The following is a 26,554-nucleotide window of genomic DNA, read 5'->3' as shown; positions in this document are numbered from 1 at the left end:
GAAATCCTTCTTTTGGAAAATTTGTGAAGAGACAGGAATCCCTATTTGATAAAACTGCCACACTGGTGTGTGTCTATCTTTGTGAGGGCACTGATCAGTGTAATGTATTCCCTAGCGTCTTAGCTTAACCTCAACAACCCCAGCTGTGTCTAACCCCAACCTTATTCCAAGCTTCACCCTAACACCAAATCAGTGTGAAAACATGACCTTTTTCCCAAGACGTCCAGTGATATGAAACAGAAACTTGTACCTGTAGAAACTGTGATAGCTAGGCATGACTAGGCACCCAAAGCCCACTTGACTGTTAACTCCGGATCTTTCAGTCGTATCACTTGGTCTTAATCAGTTGAAAGCTTGTTTTTATTGTCATTGAGAGTAAATAAACTTAAGTAGAGACTGTCTTGTAAAAGGATGTTACCAAGATCTTTGAAAAGATGTTGATTATTTTTGGAAAAATACAGCACTGTGGAAAAGTCTTGAGCCACCCCTCATTTCTTCATATTGTACTTGAGGGGGTGGGATATAGTTGTACATAGGAAATACACCAGGAAAAATGAAGATACATTATATAAGGCCAAAACAAAATTTAAACAGTTCTAATAAATTTGAAAGTCAATATTTGGTATGACCACCTCGTTTCTTCAACACAGCCCGAGTTCTCTTAGGCAGCTGTCTTCTTCAAATGAATCTATGATTGATAAATGGTAAATGATAAACGCTGGTTTTTATATATAGCACCTTTCTACTCTTCCTGAGCCCTCAAAATGCTTTATACAAAATGCCTCATTTACACGAGCATTTTATTCAGTGCTTCATAAGTTTTACACTCCAATGGATGCATTGAGGAGAAACTTGGGGTTAGTGTTCACCACCCGAGTATATTTGGCATGCAAACTGGAGCAGGCAGGAATTGAACCACCAGCCTTGCAAATTGCAGATGATCTGTTCTACCTCCTTACTACATCCACCCTGAAAGTGAGTTGCATTGTGTGCTTTTCTATCCATGATGCTTTTATTGCATTGAGATCACTGTCATGCTGGAAACTGAAGCCTTCATGAATCAGATGCTTTCCAGGTGGTATGACATGGTGAATTGTAGTCTGATGGTACTTATCTTCCTAATTCCATCAATATTGACAAGTTCCCCACTACCCCTTGGAGAAATGTAGCATCACAGTGTTTTCTAATTTTTTTTAAGTACACAGCATGTCGAAATATGCATGCTAATAGCTAATAGCTCTTTGGCACCTTGCTGGTACAGAAATACTATTTTACGCTGTCAAACTGTGTTAGCGTTAGCATTTTTTATAGATTTAACAAAAGAAATGTGAACAACTGGTGTTTTTGCAGCAGGCTTCTAATGACAAGGTGTCTAAAGATCTAAAGATACACAGAAAACTGGGTTGTTTTTTTTTGTTAAGTTGTTAATTATAGACACAACACTAATTCATCTCTTATTCATAGATCAGCATTAAGTGGCTTAACAAACAAAAAGCCTTTTGAAAGTGGTCAAGTACAAGGACTGGACTGAAAATCAGTGAAAAAGCTGAAGTCAATGAAAGACCAGTTTAAAAATTCCAATAAAATTGTTCTTTTTGAAAGGAAAAAATACAAGAAAGTGAAAGGTGAGTCAAGCTTTTTTCACAGTACTGTATAGGTCCACAAACTACACCAGGGGTGTCAAACGTATGGGCCACAGGCCGGAAATAGGCCACCAAAGGTTCAAATCCAGCGTGCTGGAGAAGGAAGGCATCAATTTTGGATTTTTACACCAGGACGCTCATCATGATAGAGGCTGTCCTAGTGCTTAATTTCATCCGAGCATTAGCCACCGTTTAACCACTTAGAGACAACATATGCATGAATTTTAGCATTAGGTTAAAGGAACTGTGTTTCCAGTGTGTTTAGTTCAGCTCCTCTAAAGCTGATGATCAAGGCTCATGTTGTGGATGCACTTCTTCATGCAGGATACTAGAAAGCAACCCTATAAGTAATAACAGCTTTCACAACAGACCCCTTGTTGGGGAGAGCGGCCTTAAAAAACATTTTTCACTCTCTGTAGGAAAAATAACACAAAGCAACCCAGTTTGTGCCAAGAGCTGCATTGTTCAAACAACTGCTTTTGTACCTTTGAAACAAATATAATATTTCACACAGCTACAGCAAGCCCTTTTCAGGCCAGGTCATAGATCGTTTAAGGCATGACCTGTGCTGTAGCCGTTCTTGTGAGGAGAGATAAACAACATGGAGCAAAAAGATGAGCGAATGTGTTCTTACTCAGTGAGCCATCATTGTTACAACATTCACTGCCTTGTTATTTAGAAACTCATATGAATCAGATATGCAACACATTTTGAGAAACAATGATCTGATTTAGCGAGTCAGTTTGAAATTCGGCACAGCCCCGGCCACTAATCATCATCCGCCTTATATTATGTTGGTGGCAAACGTGATTAGATATTCACTCAGTCATATTGCAGACGTACACTCTACTGCCTGAAATGGCGAATACAGTTTAAGCCTTGATTAAGCTGGGTCGAATGAGGGGTAAATTGCACCACAGTGCGTCTCTCACTTAACTAACCAGCCATGCTTTTGGATGGAAGTATTTTTCATTGCTGGAAGGAGCTCTTCTCGCCCGCTCACAGCTAGTGAAGTGTGAAGTCGTTTTTCTTCCCCACCAAAGGGCGGACCGAGCGAGCTTCATGTGATGAATAATGCTAATGTGTTAGGTGCTTCCAGTGTGCATAAACATGCATCACTTTAAAATGAAATAGGCTAAAATTCGGTAGGAGGAGGGAAAATGTTAAGTTCACACTCTAGGCTTCTTTAGAGGAAAGAAAAAGACTTAATTTTATGCAAAAAGCAGCACATAAATCTTTGATTTTTACTGCTCCCCAGTAAAATGTTTTTACTTCCCAAGCTTTAACACTTTTGCTAATTATGCCCTCTGCATCCAGCTTCCTTCTTTTTGGGCTTTTTTTTTTTTTTTTGCCTTCAACCACATTTTTGCCCATGTGAATAACTAAGACTCACAGCAAGTCTGCTTCAGTAATGATGCCTACTTCCTGAACATCTCTTATTTTATTTAAACATACATACATCACAAACGTCATGGCAAAACAAATATTAAATATCTTGTTGTTAATCGCCAATCAATTAACAAATGATGTTGATATTTTCTTCTGCAAAATCCTGCAGAAAAATCTATGTTAGTTGGGTAGATGTTTGTCACTACTTGCTTCAGTTCAACAAGAGGCTAATTTCCGACAGATGTCACAGTCAGCCTTGGATTTCTCTGTGTCTCTTAGCTGATAATGAATATGGTGTCAGTTCCTTGAACCTGTTAAAACCCTAACAATGTTTCTGTATGGCTAACCCATAGCTATGGGGTTGAGTACACACAAGACAATAAAAACAAAAGGGTCCTCGAATGGAACGTGGCCACACTTAAAGGTATGAGGCTGGACAAGTTCTAATTATTTCTTATCCCACATCATTTTTTGAATACTATACATTACATCCTTTAATCCTTAAAAAAAAAAAATAACACTCATAATACTTAGAAGACTTAATATTTACTAGTTTCCCTAGTAAAAGTGAGAATCATAACAAAAACAGTGGTTATTGTTCAGTTTATAGAAGAAATGAGTCGACATTGGTTTAGGAGAAATGATTTGCCTGGTTTATGATTAATGCCATAAATATTAAAGTAGAAATGCTGTAATCTGATGACTTGTTTTGCTATTTGAAAAGGGCTTTCAAGGATAAAATTGTGCAAGAAAACGAGGCCATCTTCTTCTTTCCAGCTGCTTCTTTCATGGGTTGCTCCAGCAGATCATCTGCCAGCATCTCACCCTAGCCCCTGCATCTTGTTTTGTCTCACCAACCCCTCTGCTTGTCCTCCTTCACTACATCCACAAACCTTTTCTGTGATCTTCCTCGTTTCCTTCAAAATCTTCAAAATGTGGCTGGGTTTGCATGGTATTTAGTAACTAAGTGAAATCCAGACTCAACCTTTTCTAAATTTCAAAATTATGCACATACAGGAGTGTTGTTACATTTTCTCATACAGAAGTGTTACATGTAACCTCTTTGTGAACTCAACTGTCTGGATGAATTATTAGGGTCTAATCGGTGACCCCGAGAGCCTAATTCAAACTCATTGCTAGTACGTATCAAGGGGCTGGAGGAAGGGGCGCTCTATTGTTAAGCTCGGCTCGCTGGCTGTTGTTTTAATGGCAGATGAGAGATTAATGGCGATCTAATGGCTGTGGGGAGGACTCAGAGCAACAATAGAGTCCTGCTACAGTGCAGCCCCGAGTACATTAGCCAGTCAGAACAGCTATCTGCTATAAACACACACGCGTGAAATGCACACATGAAACTATTCACTTATTCTGCAGGCACCCAGACACATTCATATGTACAGATACACGAGTGAAAAGGATTCACACCGCATTTATTGATTTGTCAGTAAAGAAGTTTTGCAGTCATCCATCATCAGCGCATCCCATCTCATCACGAGCAAAACAAACAGAGCTAATTCTCAACCCGGCAACCCCCCAGTGTGACAAAAGGAGGCTAATTTATGCATTGGCGACATGGTGTGCGGGGAATAGGAGCGTGGCAGTGGGGTTGGATGCTCACTCTTGGATCGTGGTAATTGTGATTTGGTTGCTAGGATGTTGAGGGTAATGAATGTCTTGTTGATGCAGTTTGTAATAACCCGTGCCATCCCTGGCTGCTTGAGGACACAGAGCCTATTAGTTAAACACAGACACATTGGCCCTGCCATGATGTATGAGCCCACCATCTAGAAGGCATTAGTCATTTTATGAGAGAAAATAAAGTAAACTGCCAGGTTAGAGTAGGTGCTGAATAAGAAGCAAACCTCTTGACTCTTGCCACTAGCTTTTTTTAATCATCAGGTAGAAACTGAATGAAAGTATCTTTTAATTGAAGCTGAAATAGCTTGGATTGTCTCAGGGATGATACAGCAGGAGGCTGTTTTTTGAAACTGTAGCTCACACTCTGTCTTATGAATAAAATATTTTTTCCCCCAAAACGCACAAAATAAGGCAAATCATGTTTCATTCTAAGGCTGAACCAGTAAGAAGGATCTGTATTCATGAAGCCTAATTGAAAGGAAGCCCGTCTTGCATATAGAAGTGGTACAAAGAGCAGGAAATGAGATGGTTCTTAATGCATTCCCTGACAGATGATAACCTCTGATTTCCCCCCACTTACATCAGAAAACTGCTGCTTGGGATGACAGTCACAAGTCAACACTCTCTGATGTCTGCGTGCATGTTTTACTGCTGGTGTTGGTACACCGGGGTAGGAAAAGATAGACGTGTGGAGCGAGAGAGGAGAAAACCCTTGAAATACTCGAAAAAAGAACAAAAACAGAAACACAGAGATATGCGGCATCTGTTTATAGCAACTTCGGCTATATAGAATCTATTTTTAACCTTTTAAATCAAATTGAAATGGGTTATATGTCGACAAAAAGACGGGAAAAATACCTAGACTACAAGATAAAGAAAATCAGTCCACTGAAAAGAATTTAACAAATAAAAGTACTGATTATATCATATCAGCCATTATAAATAAAACAGAAGCAAACAACTGCTGTCAGTATTGTATTAACAGTAGGGAGAAATTGTGTGAAACCATCAACAAGTACAATCAAAAGAATATAGAGTACCACACAAATTGTGTACGAGACGACTGATGACAAAAGTTTGTAGGATTTTTTTCTTAAAGCTGAATATGATATAAACACAATCCTTTTGTAAGTGGATTTTCTGAACTATTTCTTTATATTCATCCTCCATAGCTGCTCGTCAGTGGTCAAGTGCTATTCGTGACAGTGGGGCTGTAAAAAGATGTCCGCTAATGCTCATGTTGACAGATTTGTGACCCTGTTATTTTTTTGTTTTTTGTTTTTTTTTGTGAGCAGCATTAAACTTGAAATCCTCTCTAAATGACAGTAAATCACAAAGGTATTCAACACCTTTAAAAACTAATTTAGCGTGCACTGATGAGATGCATATTTGAAAAAGGTAACACCCTATCCTTCAAAATGTATCTGTATATGTAAAATCTGTATGCGAGGATAAAGCTACTAACACACTGGAAGCGATTTCCTCTTCTCTTTGAAGTTGACGGCTTGTCGCTTGCGGACAGTCTATGTTTCAGTTGCCAAGGTAACCTTCTAATGTGTTTACTACAAGGTCATATGCTATTCTTCACAATCATTGGTAGTCACGTCAGTCGATCACCTGGAAGTAGAGAAAAGTTTATCTTAAGCCCCGCTCACTTCCTGTTGCCTGCGCTTTTTTGCCTATAGTTGCCTTAAAGCCTAATTTGTCTGTTCAGCAGGAAACGCACTCTACCTACAGAGAAAACTCCAATCATATGACCCCCTATGAGCAAGCACTTAGCGACAGTGGGAAGGAAAAACTCCCTTTTAACAGGAAGAAACCTCCAACAGAACCAGGCTCAGGGAGGGGCAGCCATGATCAGCTGGCGTTGAAGGGAGGGAGACAGAATTTTTGCTACAGAAAAAACGAAGAAAAGTGTAGACTGCAGCTCATGTCTCTGCTTTTTGTGCCATATTTATTTACTGTTTGTTTTGATGCTTCTCCCCGTTCCCAGTGAACTCCACTCATGCTCCTTGTCCTATACTTGCCCATTTATCAACCAATCAGCATTCAGCAGATGCATATGGGAGGTGTACTTGGTGAAAACCCCACTCTGCTCAATGGCCAAATGAAAATGTATACGGGAGCGGACACATTTACGGAACCTTAAATTACGCTTCGCAGAATGTCATTCACTTCCTATGGTCACCACATCACTGTGAAATGCTTCCAGTTTGGATGTAGCTTAAGATTCTTGGTTTCTGTTTGTCAACTGAGCTGAATTAACCAATCTTATTGGAGCAGACTTTAGAGCAGAATATGATCCTGTCAAGAGAAGGTGGAAATGCAAAAACAAAACCATCAGAAAAAGAATACTTTGGAGAATCTCTGAGGAAGTTACGTAAAGAATTCGCAGCAGTGAACTAAATGGTTTTTTTGAGATTACAAGGGAAAGATGGACCAAACTCTATCTTCTGTACTTAAAACAGCTTCCCCCAACGTGGGGATCGAACCCACGACCCGGAGATTAAGAGTCTCATGCTCTATCGACTGAGCTAGCCAGGCTACACCTGCAAACCATTACCAACACTTTCCAAGCGCACTAAGATCCACATGGCTCCAAGTGATGTAAATTTGTGAGAGGGAAGGTCTGTGCAGACATCCCTGTGCCCATCAGTTTTTCTGAGTGTGCAGACTTGTCTGCGGAGACTTTACATTATACCCTTACAACTGTGCAAGTGCCCCAGGCAGCAGATATACACCAGGATTAACTACAACATCCTTCATGTCTCCAGTTGTCCTTGCCAGTGTCCACAACAAATTGTAATCAAAGGTTAAGTCATCAAGATATGGTTGAAGGATTCCTAGATTGTATAGTTTTTCACAAAATAAATATTACCACAGTTTGTGAAGTCTACAAACTCAGATATGTGCTGAGTTTTGATCCTTACTGGCTTCTTAATGTTTAAAAATGCTAATCAATGCATTTAAAAAAGAAAAAAAAACTTGGAACAGAAAAGGAAAAATAAGAAACTGTCTTTTAACTGTCCAAACAAACATGACAGCATATCTTCAGAGCAGAAAACGACATCTTGTTTAAGCACACTTGAGAGGTGACCATGACCCACGTTGAAGGGTTTTCAGTGCAGGATAAGTAGTTGAAGGACAAAAAAACAGCCTGTTACTTTCAGCGATTATCATTAAACAGAGACACACGGAAAACGCCAACTTCTGTAGTTTCAGACCATTTAAAGGACACTCCGCTGTAGCAACATTTCCACCATTTGCTCCCTGTGAGGCTAAGCTCCAGCAGCAACAAGCCAGCGTTGTGAAGAGTGTTTCCTTGAGGAAACACAGTCTAATCTTCAGCGCACAGGCACTGTGATGTGGAAGGGAGTGACCTGAGCGAGCTACTTAACATCCGTCCCCACAGCAGCTTTTTAATCTGTTTTTCATGTTGTCATGCCATCTTCCTCGAGCAGAACTAATTGGTTGTTTTCGCCTGTTATGCAGGAGCCAACATAGAAAAAAAAAATCACTGAAGGACACTTGTAACAACTTGAACGCACACTCACAGGACACGGATGCGATCGCAGGTGCAGACAAGTCCAAGTGGGAATTGCTTGACTCAGTTCGACAAGTAAGGGTCCTAATAAAAGCATTTAGTGAACTCTTAGCTTATCACACACACACACAAAATGCCCCCCGCCCCCTTCCCGGTCTGCCTCCCCGTCTGATTTGCATTTTGGTTAACACTCTAATTGCCTCTCATTAAATACCTTGTCACTTTGATTAATTGGTGTGATACAGAAATGTAAAACAGCAGAGCGGTACAATGCATAGTGAACAGTTTCTGATTGGAAAAGACGAACAAGCCCATCTAAAAAAAAAAATTAAAAAAAAAAGCACCGGGACAATAAACAAAGTAAGTAAGTTTTTTTTAAAGAATCTGATTTATCCTGAGCTTCTCCTTCTGAAAAAAGGCCGTGCTCTAAATGTTTCAAACCTGAATTGTTTCTGGTTTGGATCAGTGCAACAATACACATTCATCTCTCCATGGACAGCTATTAAGGTGACTATAAGCATGTTAAGGTGCCCTTGAGCGCATCCCCAGCTGCTACAGTTGGTCACAAGCCAAAACAATTGGCCTGAGTTGATAGGAGTAAGCCATTAAAAACATGCTTGCCATTTCTAAACAATCAAACATAAAGTTTCCTTTTGTTAGTTGCTTAGACTGAATTAATGATAATAAAGATGGTGGAACAGTTGATAGTTGGGTGATAAGTTTGACTTTAACACACTCTGCAGTCACTCAGTGAGAAAGTGTGAGCCTGCTTTCATTACCTGACCACAAAGGCTAAGATCACTGAAAAAATTCCTGCTGTGACAGAGAAACAGAAAATACCTTGGAGCCAAAATATGAGGACCACTCATCCAAACGCCTTCACCCTCGCCAGCACACTTACCAAGTGTGAAGTAGATTGCATGAACAGTGCATGGTGAAGGACAGACACACAAACGCACAGGGACTTCCTCTCTTACATTTATTTTGCTAACAAAAGAGCTACGTGCTCAGACAATATTCTCTAATTAAAAATAGGTTAAAAATAATCGCAGTAAAACTCATCTACTTCAGAGAGTCATCGCACTCGGCTTGAAGTTGGCTGTGACCGGGGTGCATTTGAACTTAAGCCGCTCTGTCACGTCTAAAAGCTATACAGATTCTCTAATGGCTTTAAAGTGGCAGCTTTTGCATGCTGTGTTTTTTCTTTTCTTACTTCAGGGCACTTTAAAAGTTTCAAGGAAACTAAACTTGACCATTTAAAGCTCAACTGCTTGGTTTTTCATATCACATAAAAAGGCACTCACGCTTTGAAAAAACTGAAGATCACTTGATCAACAAAAGATCGCTTGCGATTGGTTTTGAATTTGAGAGAAGATAGTATGTCTTATAGTCAGGCAAGAAAGCAGTGTTGTATTAACCATGTCTGTCAAGGAGAATCGTGAACAGCAAATCATAATCTCCATTTTTAAACTGATATTAATCATTGTAAGAATTGTGTTCTAGTTTAACCAAATTAAAACCTGAAGCAGTTTACAAATTCTACAGCTAAATGCAGTTAATTGTTAACAGGTTCACTTCCAGGCTAAACCTCCAAGTGTATCATATCTCATACATACATTTTTGAGTCCTCTACATTATTTATGTGAATTTTTCTATTCCTGAAAAATCCGATGTATGCATACAGACACATGTATTGCTACAATCATTAATTATGATTGCAATTAAATTAAAGTAAAGATACCAGCTTCCCAAAATTTGAATTTACAGGCAATTATTTCATGGTTCAGGCTTTACAGGGATAACTAACCACAGCCTGTATATAAAAGATGGATGTGGCTTGACTGAAAAAAGCTCCATGTGCTTAGTAAACTCTTCTTGAACGAGATCTTATTTAATACAGCATGGAATTTCTTTTTCAATTCATTAACCATTCAATCCCAACCAGTTGCAGCAAATGGCTGCCCCTTCCGAGCCTAAACGTCTGACAGACGTTTCTTCCTGTTTAAATGGGTTTTTTCCATCCTACTTTCCCACAAGTGACAGTTCATCCCCAGATTGTTGGTCTTCAAAATATAAAGTGCTTTGAGGTTACTGTCGTTTTGATTTGGCCCTACATAAATAAAATTGGATTAAAAGGGTTAGGGTGCATAAGCAGTGGACTTGACTGAAAAGCTGTACGAGCGTGCAGGGATGCCGAGTTTCTCAGTAAAATGCGCTTGTAACATCTGATTTCAACAGATTAAAATAGCGAAACCAGTAAGTGGTCTAAGGTTGTTTATGAAAAATGGATGTAGCCAATCTATGTATCTGAGGCTTTGTGAAACAAGTCTATATAATGTAAACCTTTAGATGATAATATAAATCAAGGCTTTAGAAAGGCTGATTCAAATAAAGCTTTATTTAATCCCACTCAGATTTGTTCTCCTAGTTTTCCCTGGCTGCTTGTCATACATGCATCACATCTTATTCAGTTGGCCGAGCATATAGCTCACCAGTTGAACAGCCTGTCACTCAAATGTATGAAACCATGAGCTTCTTTGCTTCTGCAGCACTAGGAGATATTGCATGTGTTTTATTATTGACTTTTATTATTGAAATGAGACATTTGACAGTGGGCCCTCTCGAATCATCTCAATACAACAAAAGAAGAAAGAGAAATGAGATTTGGCAGATTACCAGGGCACACCACCTGCGTTTCCTTATTCATCACAATATAACAATTTCCATGAATGTAAAAGCAGTCTTGCATGCATTCAGCTTAGGTTCACAAAAATTGCGATTATGATCTGATCAAAAAAACAAAACAGAACAAAGCAAAAGAAAGAAAAAGAAAATACTGCTGGTGTTGAGCTTGCATCTCTTCAGGGGCAGATGAGGTCAGGGTTGAATAAATGGAGGGGGGTTCTGTTCAGGAGCTTATTGTTTCGTGGCCCATTGTGAACTTATTCAGTAGAAGATGCTGGTATTATTCAGTCAAACGTGCTTGCAGCAGCCATATCGTAGTGCTGTTTAAAGTCTGTCTGGAGCTAATGTAATGCTGGAATTGTGTGTGTGCATGTCTTCTCTGTGTGTTGGCTTCCATTTGCTCACAATGACACCATATCTGTCAGATTTAGCTGTGAGGCTGAGTGCTTTCCATCTTATCTCTGTGCAGCAAACACAACCATTCAAAAGTACAGCTAGACGCAAGCTCACCCATAGAAACATTTGCTGTTATCGCTTGGCTTTTCTTATCTCCTATTGGATTTCAAAAGAGGAAACAACATTTAACCATCTTAGTGGCTAACTGATAAAACCTTTTGACACTTTTAAAAGGTGACCAGACATATAGAGAATATTAAATGCTTTAGGCCAGATGCTGTGCTACTTTCAGCCCGCTCTCAAGACATATAACAATCATTTCTTCATCATGGTCCACTAGTAACCCTTCATAGGCAATGGTGTGTGAAATGCCTGCATCAAAGGCAGCAAAATATTACAGAGAGCTTGGAAGTGAGGCTTGATAGTACCAAATTCTTTCTAGTCATTAAAGTAAAATATCAAAGCAAATTTTAACATTTCAGACTTGACAAAGAAAGGGACAGCTTACTTGGACTAAAGTAAGTCTAGGATAACACTGATATTCAATTCAATTCAGTTTTTGTTAATTAGCATCAAATCATAACAACTGAAAAGGCACTTTGTAATGTAAGGTAAAAACTACAATAACATGAGAGAAAAACCCCAAATGAGCAAGCACTTGGTGACAGCGGGAAGGAAAAACTTCCTTTTAAAAAGAAGAAACTTACAGCAAAACCAGGCTCGGGCCATGTGCCGTGACTGATTGAGGGTGATTGAAGGAAGACAGGAAGGGAGAAAATGCCTTGTTGGTGTTAGAGAAGAATGGCCAGACTACTTTCAGCTGATAGGAAGGTAACAGTTATTTAAATAACCACGCAAAAGATCATCATGCCTACGCCTAAAACAGCAGAACTCCACATTGGGTGCCACCCTTATCAGCTAAAAACAGGAAACTTGGACAAAAACAGAAAATAGAAAAATGTTGCCTGTTCTGATGATTCTTGATTTGGATGTTAGCATCAGAATTTAGTGTAAACAACATTAAAGCATGGATTCATCTTGCCTTTTATGGGCGTTTCAGGCTGCTACTGGTGGTGTAATGATGTGGCGGATATTTTCTTGGTATACTTTAGACCCCTTAGTACCAACTAGACGTATTTTTAGGCACCACACCATACCTTAGTATTGTTGCTAACCAGGTCCATTCCTTTGAGGTCAAAGTGTAGCTCTCCTGATGACTGCTTTTAGCAGGACCATATGCCATGTCACAAAGCTCAATTGGTTTCTTGCACTTTGCTGAATCTATGTCATCAAGAATTAAGACAGTTCTGGAGACAAAAGGGGACCCATTGATAGCGAGACGTATCTGCTGGTCCAACCTATCTGGGAAGACAGCACTAGCTAAAGATAAGATAAGCTACATTTTCTTTACTAATTACAATTACTCAAAAATCTGTATTGATGCTGTAATGTGTTAAGACATCAGTTTGTTATAGCTACAGACAACAGATAATTTCAAGCATACTTTATATAAAAAGTACATATTAAAGATATCTTACTAATTACCTAACTATTGCAGAATTAGCAGCAGTAGCAGCATCTGCTACTCTATAGAATTTGTTTGGCACTGTTAAGCTCCCTTTAAATAAATAATTTAGATATTATATTAGAAATTAGATATACAGATATCTTGATATGTTATTTTTAATTCAATTTTAAGTTTTGAAACTTTATTTTTTCTATTCATAAAATGAAGTTTGGAAAATGGTAAACCTTAAGTACAACTATAAAACGGTCAAACAGTAGGCTTTTGATACTTATTCGACTTACTGATCGTCTTATTGCCAACACTACGCTCGCTGAACACCTAAAGAAACACAACATGAACTACAGTATACAAAATTCATTCCACTCCAGGTGTAGCAGACCGCTTTGGACCTCGACCTTTCGGGAAGAATGTTTGGACAGAAAAGAAGCTTTAGTTTAAGTCTACTGGGAACGCTTTTTATTGGCAATGATAACCTTTAACTTCAGAAGTATATGAAGGCTCTGCTTAGATTGTTGGTTCATTACAGCTGTCCCCATGGGCCCCCTTGAACTGATGCTATTTTTAACACCCTCTTGGAGCTTCTGCGGGTCATATAGATGATGCAATGCTGTAATATTGTCTCTTTGTCACCTTGGTCACAGGAGCATGCTTCAGTAATGAGAAAGGGATCTTGTCATCAAAATGGAATTACTTCTTCATATTGATGGAATCTGCACGCCTATATATATGTCTTAATACACCTAGTGCTTATGGATGCACTGCTCCCATATATGCTTATTCACACCCCCACACACATACAGATAGAAAGGTAGATGCTGTGACTTAATTAAATTCACAAGTTAAAAACGCATCAACAGCAGGGAGCTGCAAACACGCAAGAAAAAGAAATACATAAATTTACTTTGTGACTCAGAAAATGTCTCCACAGTCCACATCTTAATTGTCTCAAAGCTTTAAAACATTTTTCGAACTTGTCTGCATCTCTTTATCTCCTCATTTGTGGCTTAATTATCCCAAAAGCCATAGATTTAATGCATATGATCTTCAAAATGCGCAATTCACAAGCACTTGCAGACAAACACACATGCACGTAAAACCTACACGTTCTGAGTCATTATCCCCGGTCTTTGTCACATCTGCTGGCTATTAATCTCGCCCATTTACCTCCTCAATAGTCAGGTTGAATAGAGGAACAACAGCAGGTAAACACGCCGGCAGGTGTACCCGAACAAACAGTTTCGGCCTTACAGAGCATTCCTACTGATTGGAGATTAATGTGCCCATCTGGACCTCATTAGAACTTAAATATGTGATGAAACTTTCTCGACACGTTCTTTAGGATGAGCATAAACAGAGTAAACTGGGACTTTTCAGTTACAGGTTTTGATTTCAAAGGTGTAGTTGCCAGGATTTGGTGTGTAATGATGAACTTGTGTTAGTCCTAAAAACAGCAACAAATGTCACATATGAGTGCAACATAATAGCAAAAACCAGTTGTACAAAACACAGATTTTGCTGCTAATGAGCACTTCCCAGAGGGTCGGTTGTTTGACCAATGCTAAATGTCAGCACAGGTCAAAATTCTGTAGGTCAATTCTGTAAAAGTGTTAAGGTGACATTGAGCTCATTAAAGAAATAGGTACATAAGAATATACAGAAACTGTAGTGACTTGACTGGATCAACTGGAGGACCATACGTTGTTTCTGTGTTTCATTTATTTAGGCTTATAACAATTCTCCAGATCCACAGATTGGTTCATGCTTTGGTTTATCTTTAAAGGAGATCTTTACACTGTTTACACTCCAAGTTAAAGCACAAACATGTCCACCCATAGGGTAAGAATCACGACACTTTGGTAATGAATTTTTACCAGCATATCTGTTCTCAGTTGCTTCTCCTGTGGCTCAACATTTTCTGATCTTGCGATTTAAGTAAGTGCTACTTGCTAAAACTGGTGCTCCCAGTGGGGTGAAGTCTACTCACTCCACTTTGCTCATTTCCCTAAATCATTATTATTATTCTGCATCTGCATCTAATGGGCCTAATGGTTGGGATTCAGAGTAAATAATGCATCTGAGTTAGACTGATTTGCAGAAGAACATGAGGCAAAACTGCTCATTAAAGCATGCTTAGGGAGTATTCTCAAAAGCATTCTCTGTATTTTCTAGTACAGTCTCTGTGGATTTACTACCAGTTGAAAGGTTAGCACATTTTTGAATAACTGGTCAACAGTTAAAATGTTTGAACCTGCTGGGAAAAGTGTGCTGCGTTGTTAAAACAAAACAAAACAGGAGAGTGCTATATGTAAGGTGCTCTCGGCATCAAGAATTACAGGCAAAGTGCCCTTTATAAAAGCACTTAACTAATGTGGTAGTTGCTTCATTGGAAGCTATTAGTGCTTAACTGTGGAGAGTTATAGCTGTACTGAGATTTCCAGGTGTGAATGTGGAACCAGTTGCTCCTGAAAAGAGCGTGGATGGCTGTCAGATGCATCCTGGATTAACAAAAAAACACTGGGATCTTAAATACAAGGCTTGTTTCCTTTGCTTTCTCACAGTGACACATTGCAAGACTCACTTCCTGAAACTATTTGCTTTCTGTTTCCCCCCAGGTAAATGGTTTGGCCAAGGTCGAACATGATGAAGCAGTGGTGGAGGCCATCAGGCGAGACCCTATCGTTGTCCAGGTTCTCCGACGTACCCCCACCAGAGCCGCGGCGGCTGTCGTACAAAACGGCACCAGCTCGCCGCAGGACGTGTGTGTGGTCGATGTGTGCACGCAAACAGACATCACCTTTGAACATATTATGGCACTGGCCAAGCTTCGGCCTGCTACCCCACCAGTCCCTGACATTTGTCCCTTCCTGCTGTCTGACAGGTGAGGGCAAGCATTTACGTAAAGGTAAATGAGTGTTAATGTTACACAGGATGGAGATCCTTCCTCTAAATGTTTTTAACCACAACTAGGGAATTATACTCTTCCTGGCCCAAATGAATCTGAAGCTTACCGGAGGTTTCAACGCCGTTTTCTTTCATTTCCTAGTAGCTATTAAGCAGCCGTATCATGGTTTGGAAACCCCCTGGAACGCTAAGTACTCTGATATCATTATGCAGATATCAAACCCGCATGTAATAATTGCTTCGGTGTGCTACATCCATTTTCTGTAATGGGACCTTTTGCTGGGCGATTAAAAGCCAATGGGCTGATAGAGCAGGCATTTTGATGCTACATCCATTCTGTGGCTGTTTACAGGGCTTGGCTTGGCAACAAATGAAATCACTTTGTCCCATAAAACTACGAATATGCTAGTCGTGGTCAGTGATTACAGAGAGGCTGTTACATTGTGACAATTTTGCAGAGGTCATGGCTTTATGAGGGCAATAGTTGATTACCAAATTGCTTGTTTGGAGTTTTGTGGTGAAATGAGAATCATTATTAAGAAATGTGATATAAAATAATAACTTACAATAGCTGGCAACATAGCTGTCCTTTATATGAAATTATACAGCCCTTGTGTGGTGTCTGCAATATCGCTACATGGATTTGAACAACGTCTGTCTATTTAATGATCTGACTAAACTGAAATAAACTGCCATGAAGCAAAGAGATAACCAGCACATATTTTAATGATCTTTAACATTCTACTTTTTCTTCTTTCTAGCTGTCACTCAATCCACACTATGGAACATGAGTTTTATGAATGTCCAGAGTACCTGTCTAACACCACAGCAGATGTGGAGAGGATCGTAGAGTATGAGTATGAGGTACAGTCTTGCATCATCTTCTCAGTGATCACTCTTAAGAGTATGTGTTACATTTTTTCTAACCAGCCACCGTTAGGGACCTCTTCCTCGCACCTCGCATACACAAACGTCTTTGCTAAAAGAAAACAAAATCACCTTTTTGTTTGAACCTACACCAAATTTACAAATGAAAAGAACTTAGTGGAACAATAAGATAAAGAAAACCTTGCATCCTTTAGACAAACAAACATGGGGATAATATATGCTATGAAATGATCTGGATGGACAACCTATAATGAGATAATCTGGCAGCTAGCTAGGCTAGACTGTTTAGGTTAGGTTTTAATTTTACGCTACAATTCTAGGAGTCCATAGCACTAGCAATAACACAGCCCTAACATTTGCTTTTACAAGATCAAATTTCCATTATGAGTGTTTGTGTACAACACTGAATTCAGTTATAACAAAATGAAAGCAGTTGCCACCTTGCAGTGCAATAAAGTAATTGTTTAACTTAATAGCAAAAACTGTAGCAAAGTTGACAAAATTAGCTTAAAAAAAACTGCTGTGAACTCAGACATGTAGATTTATTTACACAAGTGGCCAATCCTGCTATACAAGTACACATGTACTTCTTCCATAGGAATTAGGTGGGTAAGTAAGCCAGGTTCTTTACTACTACAGACCTCTGAAACAATGCACTTTAAACATATGATATCAAAGTGGTAATGATTTGGGTTTGTTTTGCAGCCACAGGACATGGGCACTTTGCTGTCATTGAGTTGACCATGAACTACACTGTATGCCAAAATATTCTTATTCTGGAATCAAATGTGAGGCTGTCTGTCTAAAACTTGGTACTGCAACAGGGCAATAATCCCAACAGCAGACCTACGAGAGAATAGCTGAAAAAGAAATGAATCAAGGTGTTGCAATGGCTCCGTCCAGAGATCAACCTGACTGAAATACTGTGTATGGACCTTACAGAACAGTGCATAAACACGTCTGCAAACCTTAATGAACCGAAGCAGTGCTATAAAGAATAGTGGGCCAGAGTTCCTCCACAACAAAGTAAAAGACTGATAAAATCAGACAGAAAATGATTACTTCAAGATATTTCTGGTTCTACAAGCTCTTGGATTATTGGGTTGTCCTTAGTTTTTTACAGTAATGCAGAGAGTCCTGTGAAACCTTTTCACATAACGGCACATATTTCTGCATTCTTAAAGTTTTCTCCTGGCACCAGCAGTTTAAAATTCATAAATTAAAATACCAAAATCTGATATTTGATCACGACCAATGGCATTTCCAGTTTACATCCTTTGCTTTCTGCTATTTCTTTCTTGTTTCTGCAACTGACTTTCCAATAAAAGTCCTTCAGTACGCATCAAAACTCTATCTGTACCTAAAGACAGACATTGCACAATACCTGTGGAATAAAAACCTCATTTAGCTAATGATGTTATTTTAACAAGAACAGATAAAACTTATTTTCCATTGATGTAGGAGAACAGAGGACACCATGAGTCAGTTATACACAATCTAAGAGGATAATACAAGGTTGGTCAAGATGTACGATGCTCACAAATCTACCAATACAAGAAAAATTGCAGACTGCAGTAATAGAAGAAAATTGGCCACCCCTTGTCAAAGCAGCATCTGCTCTTTAGATTGTTTTGTATAGCATAGCAAAGTCCCTGGATTTAGTGCGGAAGGCCATTCTTCATATAATTGTACAAAAAGAAAATCCCTCTCTGAAAAGCCTCCCAGTTGAATTACCTGTATGTTTTATTCACAGGCAGTTAGTTTCCCTTTTATCACGAACTGTCTGTCAGAAATATTTGTGCGCCTTTTCAGTCAGTCACTTCAAGCTGAATAGAAATTGTGAATAGAGCAAGCACTCATTGTTTCAGTGAGAGGGAAAAAAACTTGTAGATGAAATCTGTGGCATTTTAATTAAAGTGGCTAATCATTTCAAACAGCATCTGTTGTATATCATAACAAGAGTCTTTAGCCGTGAAATTCAAGGCAAGTTCTTTGCTAATGCCAGAATGTTAACATGTTCACAGTATATACACAGCTATGCAATATTTAGCATGTCAATTATAATTCTAGCTTCTTATGACTGCCTAACTAGCTATTAGCTGAAGCTGAAGGGAATTTCAATTGTGAGGTCATTGTTTTAGACCAGTAACTAACTTGTTAAAGTTAGGTGTCAGGGGACCACTTAAAATACACTAATCATTCATCACGTTTAGCTGACAAGGCATTTAACAAACAAGCACAAATGTGGTGCTGCCTTATAGGTGCTATTGTAAACGTGACGGGATCATCATTAAGATGTGTTCTCTGGGCACCAATAATGACAAACCACAGCTGTGCATATTCCAAGGCAATGCGTCCCAGATCAGGACCATGTGTATTGAGCAAGGTTTTGTTAGCAAACTGCTAAAATAATTTATCACAACCCACTTCGGTATGTACACCTGTTTAACTGCTTGTTAATGCTAATATCTAAATAGCTCATCAAATGACAGCAACTTGATGCATTTAGGCATGAAGACAAAGCCAACATGACTACTGCAGCTAAAGTTCAAACCGAGCAAGAAAGGAGAAAGAAAGATGATTTAAGTGACTTTGAACATGGCATGGTTGGTGATACCAGACAGGCTGGACTGAGTATGAAACTGCTGATCTACTGAGATTTTTCTGCACAATCATCTCTGGGTTTATAAAGAATGTTCTGAAAAAGAAAAAATCAATTCAGCGGCTTATCTTATCTTATCTTAATCAGACTGCTTATAGCTGATAGGAAAGCAGTAGGAACTCAAATAACAGTATCTCTGAATGCGCAACACATTCACCCTTGAAGTAGATGGGCTACTTCAAGGGTTCCATTTACCATTTACCATTTACAGCAGTAAAAACCAACACTGGGTGCCATTCCTGTCAGCTGACAACAGAAAACTGAAGCTATAATTCACACGGGTTCACCAAAATTCAATTTCTTCTATGAAAATGAAACAGGATCAGAATTTGGCATCAGATTTGTCATGAATCCATACTGCCTTGTTTTGGCCCTAACTATACATTGTTTAAAGCCACAGCTTATCTAAGTATTGCTACTGACTCTGTCCATTCACAGTTTACCGGCAGTATCTTCTGTTGGCTGCTTGCAGCAAGGTAGTGTGCCATGTCACAAAGATTAAATGATCTCAAACTGGTTTCTTGAACATAACAATGTACTCAATTGGCCTCCACATTCACCACATTTAAATCCAATAGAGCACCTCTGGGATGTGGTGGAGCAGGAGATTCACATTATGGATGTTCAGCTGACTAATCTGCAGCAGTTGTTTGCATATATATACTATCGTGCCAGTATGGACCAAGTATCTGAAGAAGAATTAAAAAAGTTCTCAAGGCAAAATGGGGTCCAACCTGATACTTGGTGTGCCTAATAAAGTGCCCATTGAGTGTATATCGTTTGGTTGAGTGGATGATTTATGCTTATTGTTCTTAAATTTGCTAATCTCTAAGTTTCTTTTTCCTTCTTACTAAAATCTTGTGATTAAAAGAGCACATTTACCACGTGCACTTGCAAGTGTCTCCATTGTGACAGATGAACCGTACCAATCAGCCAGTAGACCTCAATATCATGCCAGGTGACAGTGATGGGTGATATTTGCTACTCCCGAGGTGCCTTCGCTGGTTTAATAGGCACTTCCTGGTTCAGTGAACTGCATTGTGGGTCATTAGGGTATTGTCTGCTGCCAGCTGTGGTCTTACCTTTACAGTCGTCTGGATAAAAGATTCTCCTGTGTGGGTCTGGGGAAGGTTGAGGAGCGGAGGGCTTGTGTGTGGTAATAGCAGTAGTATCAGAACAAGGTCAGCACACACATCTATGCACAAGCACACACATCAAATCAGCTGTCTACACTTTCCTCTGTCCATTCATGTGTATCTAACTGAAACATGAATTGCTTTCCTGTTGGATGAAACAGAATAGGGCTGCAATTCCCAGGAACATTACTTCTGACTGACAGGTTTAGCTTCACTTCAGTTTGATCGTACACATGGGTACCCCTGCAGTCATAATACCCTGCCAAATGTACCATACCACAATATCGTCAAGTAGCAACAGACTTTCAAAGTAGTTTTTATGTGGATGCTTTGATTACTATTCTAAAAGATAAAGTTCACAGTTGAATAGCAAGCCATTGCAGTTAGGGTACCCAGTACCATGCGGGTATGGAAATGGGTATTTTCTTCAGACACATCTTTTATATCCACCTACCAGGCAAAGTAATATTGAGGAACAACGGATTTTAATGAAGACTCAGTGTGATCACTAGGTTGCATAGTGTGGTTAATAAAGTGGCAGCTGCCTGCCAGACAGCATTCAGTTATCTGTTTGCCAAATTAATCCTGTTCTAATGTCGTAATTATGGACTGTCAACAGGTGCCAAACTTCAAATGCTGAATTTTTAATCTTCCAAACCAAGATTGAAGCAAATACTGGTATGCAAACAGATGTGCAAGAACAAAGGGTCCTATTGAGCGCTGGGTTGTGGAAGTATAAAGCAAAATGAAAAAAATGCAAAAAGGCCTAGTACCACTTTCTCTGGATCAAAATGAAACAAATTTGAAAGAATTGAGAAAAAACAAACGTACGATGAAACTGCAATATTTCTGCAGTTATTTCGAGCTGTAACTAAACTCTCTGCAGCAGGTACATTTCTGTGTTTCAAAACCCACAGCCCCAAATTTATAGCTTGGTTTTTGGACACTCTGCCCCTAACAAACAGTATTTCCTTATAAAGCTGGTAAAGACTACTACTACTACAGTCACATCCGCTTAATTCCCTAATGCTTAATCAGTTGAATTCAACTAAGCTGAAATATCTCTAACATAACTAACAGTTAAAAGCTGAAAAGCTCAGTGAAGCCTGAAAAACTAAGCCTGAAAAACAAGTAAAATACAGAATGAACAAATGTACTATTACCTATTTACCGCAATAAATGGCAATCAGTGGGAAGCCTGTCATTTAAAATCATCCACAATCTTTTTCGGATTGACTGAATTATGATCAATATAAATTCAAAGACCGCTACTTCGAAACAGCTAAAGCTGAAAGGATATCATCAGCATCATCATCAGCCACAATGAGGACACAATGAGGCAGTGAACATTACACTTGGCAGCTATTTCTTTTAAAATGAAACATGAAGTAACAGTTAAGTGCATATAAAAGTGAAATGTTACTACCAGATGTTTAATGTGGTAATAAAATGCCACCCATTGTCAATGTGTCGTTATTTCTCCCATATATTTGTAACATGTGGTAAATGTGATCCTCCCTATTTAGGCTGGGAAACCACATCAGTTGTCATATGCATTGCAAGCCGGATGAAATGACTTTTTAAGTCATTGCTGTGCCATGCTCCAAACTCAGCGGCACAGATTATGATCCAATCATCACTAATCAAATCACTTCATAGCTTTAGCACCCGTGGATCCAGGCATCCAGTAATCCACTGAAACCTGGCGAACCGCCCAATGTGCACTGACGTTAGGCATTAGTGCTGCCTGATCTCACTGCATGCAGTTGTTATTTCACTGCCAGGGGCTGTACAAATCAACCAGTGTACTAAACTGCTGAGGAGTGTGGCTTGTCAAAACCAGCACATGGTGTTGCAATATTGTAAACTCCTTTGCACGCCCCACCCAACCTCTGAAGGTCAGGGCTGCTTCCACAGGGGGATAACATGCCAAAGAAATTAATTTCTTCCCCCTGTCAATCTTTGCCATCGTTGCTTCCCATGACAGAAAAAAAGGGGGCTGGGGATTTTTAATTCTTGCCCCCTATGAACACCACACCCACCCTCAGCGTCTTTATACCCCACAATCTATCCCACACAATCCATCCCCCACCCCGCCTTTCATATCACAGCAGTGAAATGAATTTGGCACTGAGGGGTTAATAAAGATTACCGTTGGAGTTATCTTATGCATTACATTTAGACACAGCTGACATCAAAAGGAACCAGTTGTGAGTCAGGCTAAATTGAGAGAAAATTCCTGTGGGAGGGTATCAGTGAATGAAATGGCATCAAAACAGCCATCAAAGATCTGCACAGTATGCTGCCACATGTTCGGTTTACGTTTGACAGACTTTCATGTTATTGATTGACAGATCGCTTGACAGGGCTCCATTTGAGCCTATATCTATATATATGATGTCATGCGATACTTGGACTATATAAATTATTGTGCTGTATGTGTTTCTGCTTGCTTATCGTGTTTGGTGATCACTGCAGTTATATGTTTCTTTAAAGCAATACCCGGTAAAACAACGTGGAACTGAAAAACCTGCTCGGCCTGTAGATTCTCAATGCTGAAAATACCCAAATTCAAAAGGCTTCCTTACAAATCTTCTGCTGATTAAAAATTCTGTTATCAGTACGACTGACTAGCACCCTGCTAATCTGGCAACAAGCTGCAAAGACTGATAGGTTTTTGTACACGATAACACAATGACTGACTGCACTATAAGTCTTTACTCAGAAAGTATATAAAGTCAAGTAAGAAAGAAAGTTTTCAACGGACTCTGAAGAATGTGCAGTCTCGTGAAAAACTGCCTTGTGGAATCACCTTTACCTGCAATAACTTGAAGGTCTTGATTCTCTTCTGTTTTTAAGCCATTCTGTTGAAGATTTGCAGGTGTTGTAGTAGTAATCATTGTCCTGTTGCATGACCCAGTTTGGGCCAAGCATTAGCTGTCAGACAGAGGACCTCACTCTAGAATACTCTGGTATACAGAGGAGTTTGTAGCTGACTTAATGACTGCAGTCTGTGTCCAGATCCCGCGGCTGCAAAACAATACCTTTCTTTTGAGTAAAATGGTCCCGATCAAAGAGTCCTTACTGTTTTTCTTTTTATGTGTGTGCGTGTTTCTGCAACAGGAAGTGGAGCTATGCAGGCAGAACAGCCAAGAAAAGCTGGGCCTGACACTGTGCTACAGGACTGATGATGAGGAGGACACTGGGATCTATGTGAGCCAGGTGGGGACAGAAACAACACTTCTCATAGAAAACTGTCCTGCAGTGAAGCCCTTAAAAATAAAAAATGATTAAATTCAATAAGAGACAAAGCTGCCTGATCACGTAATAAACCGGGGCCCCATGATCAGCTTTGTTTGGAGTGATAAAAAGTCAAAGAAAGGATGAAATCACAGAAGAATTCTTGTTTTTACATACGAAAGCAGAGCACATGTTTGCTAGTCAAATATAAACTCAGAATAAGACATGCATGAACAAAAAAGGAAGTCAGCTTTGAAATGTGATTCCCTTCCTGACTTTCTCATTCCCTCCTCTTAAACAAGTTTGAATTGAAGGTTTTAATAAGCTCTGAGCGACAACCCCCAACACACAATATATTAAATGGCACATTTAGTGGAATCCACCATCTGAATGCCAAACGCACAAATGAAAGAAGAAATGCATTACGGATGTTCTTTTTTTTTTTATTCAAATGATTTGCGCTGCTTCCTGTTGAAAAAAAACCCTTAAATAACACAAAATGAAAACAAATTATTACATTTTTCCATGACAGAGCTGAATGAATGATAGAATTATAGGGGCTGCGAAACGAATTCAATAATGTTCAATGTTTAGTTTGACTGCAGGTGCAATTTCAATCCCATTATGAACACAAAAGGCAAGGCTGGGAAAAGTAAGAGCTACAGTGAGGATCAGCTCAGCAACATAAGGAGATAAATGGCAGAAACACAAAGACATGCAGTGTGGTTAGCTCATTTTCAGTCTTTTCAGAAATAATTTCATACACACTGTAACTCTGCGAGATGTCACTTATTCCTCCGGTTTTTCACCTGTTAGTTTTCGAAAAGCATGAAAAGGAGAAAAAAAGGGTAAGAAAAAAAGCGCAGGCACCTGCTGAATCTCGGCAGATTGTGACGGCTCCAACCGGCATAACAGATCTATTTTTATACATTTGATAGAAGGATAGAAATGCTAATTCCCAGTATTATAATGCATGCGGTATTGGTGTAACTTCCAGAAAGGCATGCTTTTTTTTCTTCAACCCCACTCCACCAAGTTTCGCTTTTTCTGCATATCGCTAAATCTCTTGATCTTCAATGCAAGAACAACAAAGTTTATGAAGTAGTTGTTGAGGGCTTTGGGTGGTGCCGTAGCTTATATGCATATCCACTGAGATGCATTTTGAAAAATATGCACTGCTGCGTCATTCTGCTAAACACAACGATGTTTATGCCACAAACACATGTTTTTAGTTTCTTCTTTCCCTTCTTTCTCTCATTGCTTTTATTCACTGCTTCGTATGTATCTCCATTTCCTTTACATGACACAAGTACCTGAGAAAATCAACCTGCATCATATCAAAAATAGGAGGCAAGAAAAATGAGTGTCATTTCTATATCAAAAAACAGACTTTTCTCCAAACATGACATAAAAGAGCGGCGGTGCAAGTGTGGTGCATCGCTGCTGTCTTTTCGAGATACAGAGCTGCGTGGTGATTGGCTGTCAGCATTGATTTTCAACTTCTTTTGTGCAGGTTGAGCCGAACAGCATAGCGGCAAAAGACGGGCGCATAAAGGAAGGAGATCGTATTCTGCAGGTGGGTATTTTCATGTCAGTGCCCGAAGTACATGAACAGCAGGTTATGTTATGAACTGACTCTGTGTCTGTGCGCAAGTATTCTTCACAGTCACATCACTGGCAGCATGTGATCTTGTACAACTGAACAAGACAAAAAAAAAGAAAAAGAAAACAGCAATACTCTGTTTTTCTATGTTTAATCTGGACGTCCGCCAGCTTGTTTTCGAGGCGGTCCTTTTTAGAGAATATCCAAGCGGCTGGTGTCTCCAGTCTTGGAAAGCTTTTTAATCACCTCGTTTTACCAGGGAAATTAAAGTCCTTAGCTGCAGTTACACCAGGCATTACATCAATTCTAGGATCGCTGTCTTTCTCTGGCAATCTCTCACTGTTCCTCGTTATGCAGAAACAGCCATGGGGTCACAGTGCGTACAGTGTAAAGATGGCACAATTAGCTGTGTATAGACGAGACAGGCTGTCAGCACTTTATTTATTAACGGTGAGAAATGTCAGTATTTTCAGTAAATTGTTGTGAGGCCTAAGGGGTTTTAAACAACAAAACATGTGCAGTTCTTTACCTTCAATTCAATGTTATATATATAGCGCCACATCACAACATCAGACTGAGTTAAGGTACTTTATATTGACTGCACAAAATAAAAATAAAAAGCTGAGAAAACCCTACAATCATGTGACCTTCTATGACCAAGTGATTTGGCGGCAGTGGGAAAGAAAAACTTTTTTAACAAGAAGAAAACTCCAGCAGAACCAGGCTCAGGGAGGTGTGGCCATCTGCCACGACCAATTGGGAATGATCAGATGAAAACAGGACAAGACAAGACATGCTATGGAAGAGAGCCAGATATGAATAATAACTAATTACTATTTGATATTACATTTAAATGTCTTAAATAATTTTCCTACTGGTATGCAGGATAAACAGTGAAAGGGCTTGCAGGTGTGTGTGACCAAGGTCCCTCGTTGGGTCTTACGCTGAGCTGCTTGATGGATTTTATGTTTTTATTTTTTGATCTACAGCCTGTTATTTTGCATTTTCTTATATTCATACACATGTTCAGATAAAATATGAATTAATATGTCAGTGCATATCAGTAAGTGCATGTATTTCTACATTTATTTAAATACCCTCATAGTACTCATGCAACTAATTCACTGTAAATGTAAATGCTTTCTGCTTCATTGGCTTGCACCAATATGTTGCTGGGCTGTTTAAGCCTCTAGAGACGCACAGTCTGTGAGGTGTGCTGCTGGCTTATAGAACTGTTTGCCTCTGGCCTTTAAGTTCTTTAGAAGACAATTAAAAAATGAGGCTTCAAAGCAATCACTTAT

At 39.3% G+C, this 26,554-nt stretch overlaps 1 protein-coding gene and 1 non-coding gene across 2 annotated transcripts in view; one reads left to right on the top strand and one right to left on the bottom strand.

The window, feature by feature from the left end:
- Positions 1–26,554, top strand: part of pdzrn4 (PDZ domain containing ring finger 4) — a 44,101-nt gene that overhangs the window by 11,334 nt on the left and 6,213 nt on the right. Inside the window, exons 2-5 of the mRNA XM_086269780.1 lie at positions 15,436–15,701; positions 16,486–16,588; positions 23,534–23,632; positions 25,164–25,226. Coding sequence (XP_086125906.1) covers positions 15,436–15,701; positions 16,486–16,588; positions 23,534–23,632; positions 25,164–25,226 — 531 coding nt within the window. The remainder of the gene's footprint in view (positions 1–15,435; positions 15,702–16,485; positions 16,589–23,533; positions 23,633–25,163; positions 25,227–26,554) is intronic.
- On the bottom strand, positions 7,142–7,214 carry trnak-cuu (transfer RNA lysine (anticodon CUU)). The gene has a single exon. It is a non-coding gene; the product is annotated as a tRNA-Lys (tRNA).

This window comes from Aulonocara sp. 'chitande type north' Nkhata Bay, linkage group LG17 (assembly GCF_057382095.1).
Source record: "Aulonocara sp. 'chitande type north' Nkhata Bay isolate Kocher_YH1m ecotype deep benthic linkage group LG17, A_spYH_male_GT1.1, whole genome shotgun sequence".
Lineage (NCBI taxonomy): Eukaryota > Metazoa > Chordata > Actinopteri > Cichliformes > Cichlidae > Aulonocara > Aulonocara sp. 'chitande type north' Nkhata Bay.
The sequence above is the reverse complement of the archived record's forward strand: the minus strand, read 5'-3'. Positions and strand labels throughout refer to the sequence as shown.